Source organism: Balaenoptera physalus (assembly GCF_965194825.1).
Source record: "Balaenoptera physalus genome assembly, chromosome: 9".
Taxonomy (NCBI): Eukaryota; Metazoa; Chordata; class Mammalia; order Artiodactyla; family Balaenopteridae; genus Balaenoptera; species Balaenoptera physalus.
Genome location: NC_138888.1, coordinates 101,238,392 through 101,251,868, shown reverse-complemented (window position 1 = coordinate 101,251,868; position 13,477 = coordinate 101,238,392). Strand labels below are relative to the sequence as shown.

The 13,477-nt window shown below is 40.5% G+C and overlaps 1 protein-coding gene across 3 annotated transcripts in view; it reads left to right on the top strand.

The window, feature by feature from the left end:
* The window catches only part of COL19A1 (collagen type XIX alpha 1 chain), a 398,856-nt gene that overhangs the window by 310,702 nt on the left and 74,677 nt on the right, over nt 1-13,477 (top strand). For all 3 annotated transcript variants that reach the window (XM_082474165.1, XM_082474166.1, XM_082474164.1), the window contains 5 exons: nt 1,932-1,976; nt 7,345-7,407; nt 12,060-12,095; nt 13,007-13,042; nt 13,139-13,192. In XM_082474165.1, coding sequence (XP_082330291.1) covers nt 1,932-1,976; nt 7,345-7,407; nt 12,060-12,095; nt 13,007-13,042; nt 13,139-13,192 — 234 coding nt within the window. The remainder of the gene's footprint in view (nt 1-1,931; nt 1,977-7,344; nt 7,408-12,059; nt 12,096-13,006; nt 13,043-13,138; nt 13,193-13,477) is intronic.

The window sequence follows — 13,477 nt, the reverse complement described above, 5'->3', positions numbered from 1 at the left end:
GGAGTGTTATACCTCATTTTCAAATATGTCCCTGTAATAATTTATAGCTCGGGATTTTGAGACGACCATTTTTATTTTCAAGTTAGACATCTCGGATCAAAGTTAAGTAGGAAAAATGAGAGAATATCACAAGACCAGTAATAACAGCAGTTATAAACTATTTATTTTTAATTGGAGTAGCATGAGTAACATGGAGGCACATTTAAAATGTTAAACTGTAGCAACAGTGATCTGAACCAGTGCCTCTGTGTATTTTTGTTGTTTAAACATTTCTGTACTTTGAATTTTCTCTACCAACATATGTATTTTTAATTTAAAAAAAAATGTTAATGGGAAAAAAACATGTAAGTCAGAATCATTGGCTTATTTATTCAACAAATACTTGTTGAGTGCTTCCTATACGTTAGGTAGGGCACTAGGCATGGGGCGGCCATTCCGTTCCAGGCCATCATGGACCTTACATGCCAATGCAAGAGGTGCAAGAATTTTTAAACAAACACAACATTTTAAATGTCAGTATTATGAAGGAGAAACACCATGTCCAGTGGGAAGGTATGAGGGGAACCTGGCTGGAGACCCACAGGAAGCATTTTATCTCAATAGCTGAGCCCTGAGGGTTGAGAGGTTTCTAACCAGACAAAGAGGTGAGGACAGGTTGGGGAACTACAGGGAGGGACGGGAAGGATCTCGGTCCATTTGAAGAGCTGAGAGAAGACCTTAATATGACTCTGCTAAGGTTTTGAAGGAAGGAGGTCAGAATATCATTTAAAGATCACTCTCCGACCTTCTATAGAGAACGTATGGTGGGGAGGAGAGCAAGAGTGGATTATAGGGCCAATGAGGGAGCCATTGCAATGATCCTGGTGAGATTTGATGGTGGCCTTCCCAGTGAAGGCGAGTAGAGTGGAGAGAAGAGATTTGGGGACAGAGGCGACCAGACCGGATGACATTGTCCTCCAGGAATAGAGGAGGGCAGAGTTAACAACGACACCCAGATGGAAGAAGAAAGAGCTCTACAGACGGGAGAGGATGAATTCAGACTTTCTTTCCTTGATTTTTTTCAATTATAAAATGAAACTACCACTCATTTTAACAAGTCAAACTGCAGAGATATATTAGGAAGAAGTTAATTATCATTCTCCCCCTTCTGGACTAACAAATGTTAACAATGTGCTATTCTCATCTTTCTCACTTATATTGCCTGTATTTGTTGTATTTTTTAATTCAGTTTTGAACTTGTCGAATATAAATCTCTTCTAGAATTCACAAGTGATATGGCAAGTAGAAAATTAGATATAGGGGCCAAAACCCAGAAGGGAGATGTGTGCTGGGTTTACAAATTTGTCTTTCTTGGTGTAGATGATGCCTAAGCCGTGGGGTAGATAAGAGCACCTGGGACAAAACGTTGAGTCACAACAAGAGAGCTGGACCCAGTCCTGAGGAGGTCCAACCTTGACCATTTAGGAGATGGTGTGGGAGGAGAGGTCAGAAGACAGGAGGAAACAGGAGAATGTGTGGGATACAAGTCACGACGTGCCAAGTGCAGCCAAGAGGGCAGTGAATGGAATGTCCATTACACTGAGCAACAAGGATATCACTGCTAGCGTTAGACAGTCCTATCGGTGGAGTGGATGGGCACCGAGTGAGGCTGCTGGGCGTTAATTTGAAGTGTTGCTAATTCACCCCTGGAGACTTGTATTTCTCCAGCGTCACCTCCTGGGGGGATGTCACAACAAGGATAGGTAGGGTCTCAATAGTTAGAGCTTTTCAGGAATATTTGACAGAACGTGAGAGAGGCAAACGGGATTAAATTGATATCCATAAAAAGCTGTTACTGTGCTGTTATCTCACTATTTCTATGTTTAATTAGGGACTGAATGTATTAAAAATAAGTGGATTTTTGTCTTTTTATTTGTTTTATGTTTACCTAGGGAAACCTTGGTGAGCATGGAGCTGGTGGCCCGAAAGGAGAGAAGGTAATCAAATTTGCGAAGTGAGTAAAAACATCTTACACCAACTCACCCATTCACACGTCAGGGCAGCCCCACTGCCCCGCGGGCTCCAAGTCAGCCTGCGGTGGGCACGAGCCTCCCTGGCCTCCAAGAGAAGGCCCTGAGTAGCTGCCTACAGGAAGGGACCAAACACGTCCACATCGAGGGGAAATAGCTGTCACAGGTAAATGAAATTAGGACACACGTTTCGGTTTTTAATTAGATGTTTCACGGATCCATGCAGACAGCAAAAACAATCTGAAAGACCCTTTGACACGATGCCTGAGGCTCACTATTTTTGTGTTTTCTTAAGTGTCCAAACATAAGCTGTCATGGGAGCATTTTTGGGTGGGGTTTTATCACGTACAGGCTCGGTTTAACCAAATAATTATTTCAAAACAGCTTTACAATTAAAATACTGACGAATTCGCACTGCCTTCTCATCATCGTCATTCACGGGTTTAATTATATTAGCTGTGAAAATGACAAATGCCCTTGCCTGGTCGAAAAGATGTTTCACTCCTGTTCGATCCTGCAGTTGGGATGACCTTGGATTCAGTGGGAACGTGCCATTGTCAAGAAAAAAAAATGCAGGAATGATACTCAATATTTTGTAATAACCTATAAGGGAAAAGAATCGGAAAAAATAGATATATATGTATGTAAAATCTAATCACTTTGCTGTACACCTGAAACTAACAACATTGTAAGTCAACTATACTTCAATTAAAAAAGAGGGGAAAAAATGCACACTAAATCCACAGACAGAGGCAAGTAGGTTGGAAATACTCTGCGGGAACATGGCCTGGGGGTTCTCTCTTCATTCATTCACCCAGTAAAAATTCTCATGATTGAGGGCAGGGTATTTCGACATGAATCCAAGAAAATATGACTTCTGTGCCTTATAAATCAGTGCAGCCAATCTATTCACAAGATCATACCTCCGTCACCAGAAAAAACTGCTAAAAGATAGTCTCAACAGAAAGTAGGGGCTTCTTATAGATTGACCATTGAAAATGAAATTTCCTGCAGATAAGTAAACAAATAAAACCTTGACATTCTTAAAAAGGCATCCCAGAAATTGATTATACAGCAATAATGTCATTTATGTGTCTTGGATTGTACTGCTAGTACATTAGCATTATTTCCTGTAACCAGATAGCTTATGGAATTCCTACACCACCATAAGGAACACATTATATTTTAAGCAATTACTGCTGGACACATGCAGACTAAGGAGAAAAAAAAAGAAAGCCACAAAGCTTGTCACTTAGGACAGCTGAGCAAAGAGAGTTGTGGCACTTTTAAAGTATTTAAATGATGATTCATTTCTTGAAACAAAACAGCTGGCCCCAGTTTTGCTATGTTCATTAGGAAACATATGTTACTTAGGAATTCTTAAGACCTCAATGATGAGAAATTTGATTCTGTCAAACAGGTGTATTTCAAACTCTAAAGACCCTTTCTATGGCTCAAAATCTTTTCTAATTGCTTCAGAATCTTAAGTGGAATTAGAAAAAGCCAGTGGCATGACTGTTCCCTCTTCCTGCCCAAAGAAATAACCTAGAAGAGTCTACAGAGAACCTGATATAAATGCCCATAGGAAATGATTTGTAAGAATTCTAATTAAAAGGAGAAAGACTCTGCCAGTAAATAATGCATAGGATAAACTCAGAAACATAAGCACCACATTTGCTAGAAGAGTAGAATCACCTCTACCTATACACACTCACTTAGTACCTGGGCTGAATCTATGCTTTTGTTCTTAAAATTATAATGCTGCTCATGGGTCACTGTAGTGAGAATTTAAAGCCCCTTCAAGCTGCTCTTTCAGATCTTTGCTTGAACCTGTGGTGGACGCTGGTGGTTCAGAGCTCCGGCTGCACGTTGGAATCCCCTGAGGGCTTTTAGATAGTACAAGTGCTCAGGTTCCATCTCCAGAGACTCTGGTGTGGGGCAGAGCCCATGTATATGGTTGATCTGGGGCGGCAGTGGAGTTGGGGGCGGGGGGCGTTGGTGGTGGTCCATATTGCTATTATTTAAAAGAGCTTCAGGTGATTCTACCTGGCAGCCAGGGTGGAGAACCATTGAGTGCTAAAAAGATCCTGGGCTTTGGTATCAAAAGTTGATTGTGCCATTAACAACTCTGTCTCCTTGGGAAAGACACTTTATTTCTCTGAGCGTCAGTTTTCTCATTTGTGAAATGGACACAGTCACATCTACACAGAGAATTGATGGCAGGATTGAAATCAAATGAGATGAGATGAACTTGCCCAAAGCACAATACCTGACACATATTAAGCCCTCACTAATGCTTTGCTCTTTCCTATCCATCCACTCCAAACTTTCTTTATTCTCATAAGGTATCGTTTGTCTCTTTTTGATATTAATACTTAGTTGTTACCATCCTTAACACCCGGTCTTGATCATCTTTGCTTCTCCCGCCATAATGCTGAGACTCAATTTATCTTGTAGAATAAAAGATTGAACCAGAAGTACAATTTCAACCCATAACTGACTTATTGCTGTATCATACATCACTTCTCAACACACTGGCTGGCAGAGTAGAATCACAAAACCAGCCTACCATTTGGAACCCTGCCTTCCAGTGAAGCACCAGAACAGATGCAAACAGCAGTAGGATGAACACACAAATCACTCCTAGGTTAGCAGCCAAATCCTGTATCAAGAACACTGGGATACAGGAAGAAACACCAAGGAACACTACCGGCTTTTAATGATAAATGGCGATGGAGACCATGATATCCAAGTGACCAGTCTACCAGGACTGAAATGACGACCTGAGACTGATGGGATCTGGTGAGGGGATGGATGGTGCTGTGTTTGCAGGTCAGTCGGGGAGAACTGCTCCCTTATAGAGACGGTGGAATAGGTGACAGAATATCTAAGGACTCCTGAGAAATTAGCGGTGTCTTTTAGGGCAGTTGTCAGAGGGAAAAGATGGAGGCTCAACACCACCAGACCTTTCAAATAGCATCCAAGGTGTCAAATTAAATGACAGCCTTTCCTGAAGCTAAGTAAATTCGTCACTTGTCTTTCAGCTCATAGCCACAGTGATAAATCACTGAACACCCATTCTAACTATGAAAAACAACATACGTGTCTGTGCTTCAAGTGTGAAATGCTTTTGTCTGTAGAATTTTATGTAAGGGAACTGATCCCTAAGATTTCCTCCAAGCCCGGACACCCCTTCATACCAATCAGAGGTGGACCAAAGCCTCTGTTGGGTCCTTCCTCTGCATTTCAATGGAGACCTGTATACATTGGTTCAAATACTTAGCAGCTGTGAACATAGTTACTCTTCCTCCAAGTATATTCCCCTCCCCTTACCTTTGGTGTTGAGCAGATGTGACTTTTACAGTAATTTCTAGACCCTTTCCTTGATTTCTACATTTACTTTGTGCAACCTACTAGGCATAGGTTTTCCTATCACACCTATGCACTGGGGCTTTTAGCACCTATCAAATGGGTAATAGGAAGGTCACCCTGTACAGCCTAACACTTGTACAAGGCCAATTATTTATGTATTCTTTCAAACCAACATCAATCAGCCCCTTAAATGTTTCCACCAATTTCTTCCTCTTTGTACTATGGATAGAATTCAATATCTGTAGAAAAAAATGGCTTCTCCTTCAATATGGTAAGTGCAAAACTGATGGCACATTATATGTTTGGATGGTACACTATAAAGGAAAATACTTGTATTAACAAAATCAAGATTACATTTACAAAATATATTCCACAAATCTAGACACCTCCTTAATAAAAACATGGCTTTGTCTGTCCGTTATATATGACAGGCTCCCTCTTCCTCTAGTCTAAAATCACAAGATACTGATTAGGATAGAAATGTAGAAATAAAACAATGTTTTAGGGCTGTAATAAACTAGTACTTGAAATCCTTTGGGTAGATTGTTGTTTGAGGATTCAAAATAAACACATAAACATATCCACAGAGAGGACAGGTAAAAAGATGTTCATTGCAGCCTTGTTTATAATAGAGAAAAGCTAGAGGCAACCAAATACCCATCAGTAGGGCTTAGATGAACCCCGATACATTAACACAATAGAACGCTATCTGAGGGTTCAATGAATGAGCTAGATCTAAATATATCTATTAATAGAGGATGGATATTAAAAACCACATTGAGTGGGGAAAAAAGTCACAATATTATATACAAGATCAAACAATGGCTTCTATAGAATATTTTTTAAATATCCAAAATAACATATTATTTATGGTTCCACATATGCAGTAAAAGTGCAAAAATATAGACTGAAAACATAAGTACTAAATTCGTGACAGTGACTCTCTCTGGGACAGGAAGAGAGAGAGAATTTGAAACTTCTTCTATTATAAATTTTTTTTCTTTCTTCCATCTTGGGTGTGTGGTCCATGGAGGTTTGACATATTCAACTTCATGTGTTTTGTATTTTTTTCAAAATAAAAGAAAAGACAAGATGGGTAAAAAAGGCATATACTTGGAAATGCAATGGTGAACACTGTTTTGCAAAAATGCTCCTGAGATTGGAAAATAACCAACATTACATAACTTCTAGTGGCTGCATTTAATTTAACAACTGTCTGGTATTCGGGAATGTTGGTTAACACTTAAATGGAAGCACAATGCTGGGACATCCCTGAAATCTAATTAACGATATGTTTCCTTGCCACAAGTATTATTTCTAAAATTTTATTTTCTCAAAATTCCCTTTATATGTCACATACAAATCCCTTCTCAAGATTCTTGACCAGAACCACTTAGGCATTTCTAAGTTGCTACGTCCCCACATCAACAAGAATGCCTTCTTTGTCCATTTAAGTGGTGATATAAGTGCTGGAAACAGTGGAGAGATGCCTTTTTCTTCCTGTGACTCCTCACCCCTCCACCTCCCCCAACCTGAAAAAAGAAAGAAGTGTCTGAAATAAAATGAGTCTGGATTATTGTGTCAGTTAAATTATCTCATGTTTTTAAAACCACAAAAAATTCTTTTTTTGTTTTTTGCAAAAACAAAATACAGTAGAGTGAAATTATAATTTTTTCCCTCTAAGTGTTCTTTCCTTGAAAGATAATTGACTTTGGTTTCACATTAATTTTAAAGATCCTAATGAATATTATGGACTTCTAAAAGACCTAAAGGCATCGTGGAGCACTGACAAACACATTATTATGCGAATAGCCTAACTGGATTCAGAACTTCACATTGCCTCTAGGGGGATAATAGATAATTTCCGTGGTTAGAAAGGGCACAGGCAATGCTCTGACCCTGACAGTCACAACAGGACTCACCTGGCCTCCTGCAAAAACTTTCTTCTGCTTTTTCTTGAAAGGGTGAAATTGGACCACCAGGATTTCCAGGCTCTATTGGCCCTAAAGGTGAAAAAGGAGAATCTGTAAGTATTTTAGCTTTGAGAGCAGAGGAAGAATATCCAAAAGATAGAATTAAAAATATATTTCTTAATCAGCCCCAATTCCATGCACCTTGGTTGCCCCTGCCATAGGGAACAATAGATCAGATATTTGAGCATGTACTTTAGTCAAGGTACTAAGTTTTTTACATTTATTACCTCACAGTTCATTTTTTAAAAAATCACCCCCATTCTTCAGATGAGGAAACTGAGGCACAGAGGTTAAGTAACTTCTGTAAGTTCACACAGCTAGGAAGTATTGAAACCATGAATCACTCCTAGGTAGGCAGATTCCAGAACCCAGGGTTTAAAAATCACTAAGCTGCCATGCTATAACTAAACATAATAGCTAAAATGAATAATAAAAGCATCTTTGGGCTTCCCGGGTGGCACAGTGGTTAAGAATCCACCTGCCAATGCAGGGGATATGGGTTCGAGCCCTGGTCCAGAAAGATCCCACATGCCACAGAGCAACTAAGCCCATGCGCCACAACTACTGAGCCTGCGCTCTAGAGCCCGTGAGCCACAACTACTGAAGCCCACGTGCCACAACTACTGAGCCCGTGCACCTAGAGCCCGTGCTCCGCAACAAGAGAGGCCACTGCAACGAGAGGCCCGTGCACCACAACTAAGAGTAGCCCCCACTCGCCGCAACTAGAGAAAGCCCGTGCGCAACAACGAAGACCCAATGGCAGCCAAAAATAATTAATTTTTTTAAAAATGAAGCATCTTTGGCAATGACAGTCATTTTTCAGACAGCTTTAGAATCAGTGCTGTCACTCATGTACCCCGAAGTTCTCCTACTTCAGGAATCATGCTTGCCCTTAGTATTCCATCCAGGCCAGTAACAGCCCTTCCTGGGACTCTCTGGGAAATCTCATGTGTCCACGTGTCCCACAAATCCAGCCCGGTGTCTGCTGCCCCGTCCATCTGCCCACTCACTCGTGATACACCACACTTGCGGGCACATCTTCCACCTCTTACCTACCTCTCTGGGTCCCCACTGTCTCCCCTCCGTGCTGGAACACTGACACTCACCTTCTCCTAATTGCCACGTGACCCATAACAGACCAGTCCCTAAGATTTACTACAGTTCTACTGGGATAGCTGGGACTTGTAGAGCAGAAGAGAGAAATCTGAATGGGTTAGAGCAGTGCTTCTCATACTAAGTGTGAACTTAAATTACCTGAAGATCATTTTGAAATGCTAATCCTAGTTCAGCAGGTCTGGCTGGGGCTTTTTACCGAACCCACATTCAGCTGCTGATGGCTCATAAGGCCAATAATTCGAGAGGCAAATGTCAGTAGAAAGGAAAGATGCTTTAATCAGAAAAGCCAGCCATCTGGGAAGATGGTGGACTTGTGTCAAGAGACCAACTCCAAAGATTCTGCTCAGCCATGACTGTTTTTAGAGGGAAAAATGGGGGAAGAACCTCAGTGAATCATTGAGGCAGGAGGTTGGGTTCTGCATCTTTCTCCATTGCATGCAGACTGGCTGACTCTTTCTTCAGATGTTATCTTGCCCGCGTGATCTGCCTGCAGGATTGCTAAGGGGGCTGTTGGAGGTAGAGGGTTAGTCATTTTTTAACTGCTTAATTCTTCATTCTTACTTCTTTTCATCTACGAAAAGAATCAACAGGTTAGACAAGGCATGGGGTGCATTCAGGAGAGCACAAGTCAGGAGTTAGTTTCAACTGCTTAGTGATCTCATTTTTATATTTAGGTTCTTTTAAGTTTAGAAGGGAACAGAGATGGGCAAACAGGAAAGGGACAAAAGAGCTGCTTTCAGCCTGAGTGGCTGTATTTCTCAAAGTCCCAGGCCATGCTCCTGCTGTGGGTCCCTAGACCATGCTTTGAGTAGCAAGCGCTGGAGGATGTCACAGTTCCTAAGGGTTTCCCTGTGGTTCTCCATCCTGCCACCAAGACCCAACCCCCTGAGACTACCTTTAGCCCCATCTACCTTACCCAGGAGAAACCAGCTTCTTTTCCTCTCAGTTCTTCTCCTTGTCAGTTCCCTCTTAATCCCTGAATTATCCCACACCCCTTACACATCTTTGCCTGCCTTTCTCCTCACCCCCCCACAGGAAAAAACACAAATTTTACATTATTAGCCAAGCAGTTTAGCTCTTTGTGATCTCAACCTTTCTAATACAGAACAGGATCTGGACTTACCTTTGCATAATAACCAGAAGGCCCAAACAGAAGAATAGTCTTCATCCAAATCCGAATTTGGAGCCTGAATGGTACTTTAAAATGGCAGTTTGTTCCCCGTTACAGGAAATTTAGAACATGACTAGGTTAGACAGCAGAGCTAAAATATCGTCTAGTTGAACCCCAGGATTTTATAGATAAGGAAAAAGAGGCTCTAAAATGTCAGTGACTTGCCCCAGATAGTAGCCATTGGAACTAGGATGAAATATCAGGTCTCTAGATAACCAGGCTCCTGATTTTGGTTCTTTTTTCTTTTACAAGCAGTTACTTTAGTCAGTGTGGCTTGACAGAGGTTCTAGATAAGCAATGTGCTATAATCAGAAACAAGCAGTTACAAAAGCAATGTTGCCCATTGCTCACATCTAATTAACTTCATCTCCTATCTTAAAAATCAAATTGATTTTTAGAATTAAGCCTAAAAGCAAAAATATAAAGCCCTAATCTAATATATAGAAATTATCCAATAATAAGAGACGTAATGATGTTGGATAGATATGGGTCATATTAGTCAGAGTAGGTAGGTTATGCCACGTAACAAATTAGCCCTGAAATATCTATGGTTTTAACCCAAGAAAGGTTCTCTCTTGCTCAGGCTGCCTGCCCAGCGTGGTTGGGAGGAGTGGGTGTCCTGCTGCACACGACCCTCAGTAACCCGTCACCAGGCTGATTAGCACCCGGGAGCTACGCCATCTGATAGATGCAACCTTCTCAGCCACCACTGCCAGGGAAGCGGGACTGGGGGACGATGAATGGGCTCCTTCAGGGGACACGCATCACTTCTGCACACATTTCGTGGTCAGGACTAGCAGCCTGGCCTCACGTGACTGCAGGGAGCTTGGAAACACCAGGGAGAGGATGGGGGCCCACAGTCCCCAGGCCATGGGACACGAGGCTTGCTCAGTAACCACTCCCCTCCCGATAGTGACCTGAAGGTCAAGTCCCTAAGAGGACCTTTGAGAACAGCACTACCTACCATAGTGGTTCTCACACTTGCCCTTGACTTTCAGATGCAAAAGAAAATTACTAAAATTACTAAATTACTAAAAATGTATGGTATCCATCTTATTGCCCATTCACTCCATTCAAATGATAAATCAATTACATTTCAAATAAAATCAAACAGACTGAACAAGCAGAGCCTGGGATTGAAGTCAGGCTGCCTGGGTTTAAATCCTCAATGACCTCTCACTGATTATGTGACCTTGGGGAAATGACTTAATTTCTCTGGGCCTCAGATGCCCCCTCTGTAAATGAGTGTACTCATAGTACCTGCCCTGTTGACACAAGAGGTTAACTGTGTTAACGTATATAAAGTGATTAACACAGGTGGAAGTGTTTTATTCAATAAATGTCAGCTATTGTTGTTATACCTGTAAAACTTTAAATTCCCTAATTTAATAAACTTTTGTTTGACACCAATAGTGTACCCCAGAGATGCTATGATAGTCAAGATGAATTATATCTCTACATTCACAGAGTTTATAAGCAAGATAAACAAGGGAACATACAATGGGTGAATGCTGTTTTAGGGGAAGTAACTCAGTTACTCAGAAACTTTCTGAATCTCTTTCCTCATTCCTGAAATGGGACAATACCTCCCTCACAGCCCTGTAGTGAAGGTTAAATGACACCATGATACGTACCTTCAAGAACAGAAGTTAATAAGGGGAAGCCTCCCTGTGTGTGTGTGTGTGTGTGTGTGTTAAGGATGGGTTGTGGTGTTAATAACACAGTGACAACAGAGAGAGTGTTACTGAATAAGGGGCATTCCTTCAAAGCTTCTGTCTCTCCCCAGACCTTCATACCTAGACCCAACAAGAGCTAGTATCAGTTCCACAGACGTGTACTGTTATTCACCCAGTAATTAACTGCTTCAAGCCATTTTCATTAAAAGAAAAATGAAATTTAGTAAAGTATTTTTAAAATAATGATTTTGCATTTTTAAACACTAATTTAAACTCTGTATTTTTAAGCACCAACTTAAGTAACTGGAAAAATTCAAATGAATGTCCTTCCACTGATCACTCTGGCATCTTCACCTTCATTCTGCCTCTGATTGGATGTGTGTGTGTGTTTGTGTGTGTGTGTGTGTGTGTGTGTGTGTGTGTGAGAGAGAGACCATCTTCTATGTGAACCATGCAAGAGGAAGCTTTGGCCTTGGACAGCATTGTAATTTGTCAACCACTCAGGATTCTCAAAATAACATTGAAATGATTAACTTACTGTTCATTTGGAAATATGAAAGGTTTTTAATTCATTTTCATATGGTCCTTCTAAGCTGCATAGGCAGACAATGTGACATTCTGTATCACTGCATGTTTGCAATGGAGTCTGAGTTTGGCCTTCAGGATTTACCCACATCCAGGTTTGGAGAGATTATTTCTACAAGTGTTTATAAATGATTCTGTTTTCCACCCATTTTCCTAGGGGGAACCCTTTACAAAAGGTGAAAAGGGAGATAGAGTAAGTAGATGTTTTATCACTGTCTTGGGTTTTCTACTTCATTGATTTCTTTCTCTCTGATTTCTAGTATGTTTACTTTGGAGTCTAATACATTTGATAAGGTCAGCTCCCTGAGCATTTTACTTTTTCCTCTGTGAATTTTGACTCTTTTATTTTGATAAATGAGAAATTTTAAACCTTGTTAAGTGTTATCATGTGATGACACTTCAACATTGGCTTTGGGTGGTGTATATTTTCTTTAACCCATTACTATTTGTGACTGGACATGAACGTGATGAAAGGTATACACTAAGGATATTTAAAATACAAAATTAATATGTAAGATCCAGATTTTTTCCAAAAATTTTGTTAATGATACAAATTGGATTTCTCAAACAAGAAAGGATTAATGATAAGTCATGGAAAATAAGAAAAGCGAACTCATTGTAGCTAATATTGTCCTCTTTTGTGTAACCTTAATTTTTGTGTGTTTTTTTGTTCCATTAAATATACACCTGAAAGTAGAATCTCCATGACATATCAACTTAAACTCTACTCTTTCTTTTTCGCCCTCATCTGCAGTTTTAGTTCGCTGAGATACAAGATGAACGGGTGGCAAATTATAACAATGTCAGCTAAGTAGGGAACTCTGTGACCGCTAATGGACCATGATGGTTAAAGTGTCAAAAGTGACATTGGGGAAAAAACTGTTACTGAGAAGAAAGAAAAATAGGAAATTATTGTTTACGTATTAGCAATAATTATTTTAAATCATATTTTAGAATGAACCCTCCTTGACTTCATCATGACTTCCATAATTTTCCCCTTTATTGTATGTCAGCTAGTGGGGAAGTAGATGAATTGCAGCATTAGAGATGCTCTTCTCCATCCGTATTTAAACATTACACATATGGTCCTTATTTCATTTACAGGGAGAACCCGGAATAACAGGATCACAGGGAATAAAGGTAATCCCCTGACACCCTTCTCTTGCATCTCCAGCATAATGAGATTGTGAAAAATTAAAGTAACCATTTCACTTTCCTTCCCACCCATATGTTTAGGGCGAGCCTGGAGATTCTAGTCCCCCTGGTGTAATAGGAAGCCCAGGACTAAAGGTATATAAGAAATAACTGAGACGAATGAGGATATTATTTTGCAGTTATAGCCATTTCTGTATAAAACAAGGAACTCTGATGGACCACTCATTTTCGTCACAAATGTGCTCAGAGACTTTATCATGTTTCCATGGTGATGTCCCCAATCCCCACACGGGCCGCATTTATTACATACATGGTAACTGTGCCTTATGGATCACAATGGGATTTTTAAGCTCTTTTCAGACCATATTCACAATAGCATCCTAAAAGCTTTAAGAGTAAACAGTGTGAGCCACATCTATG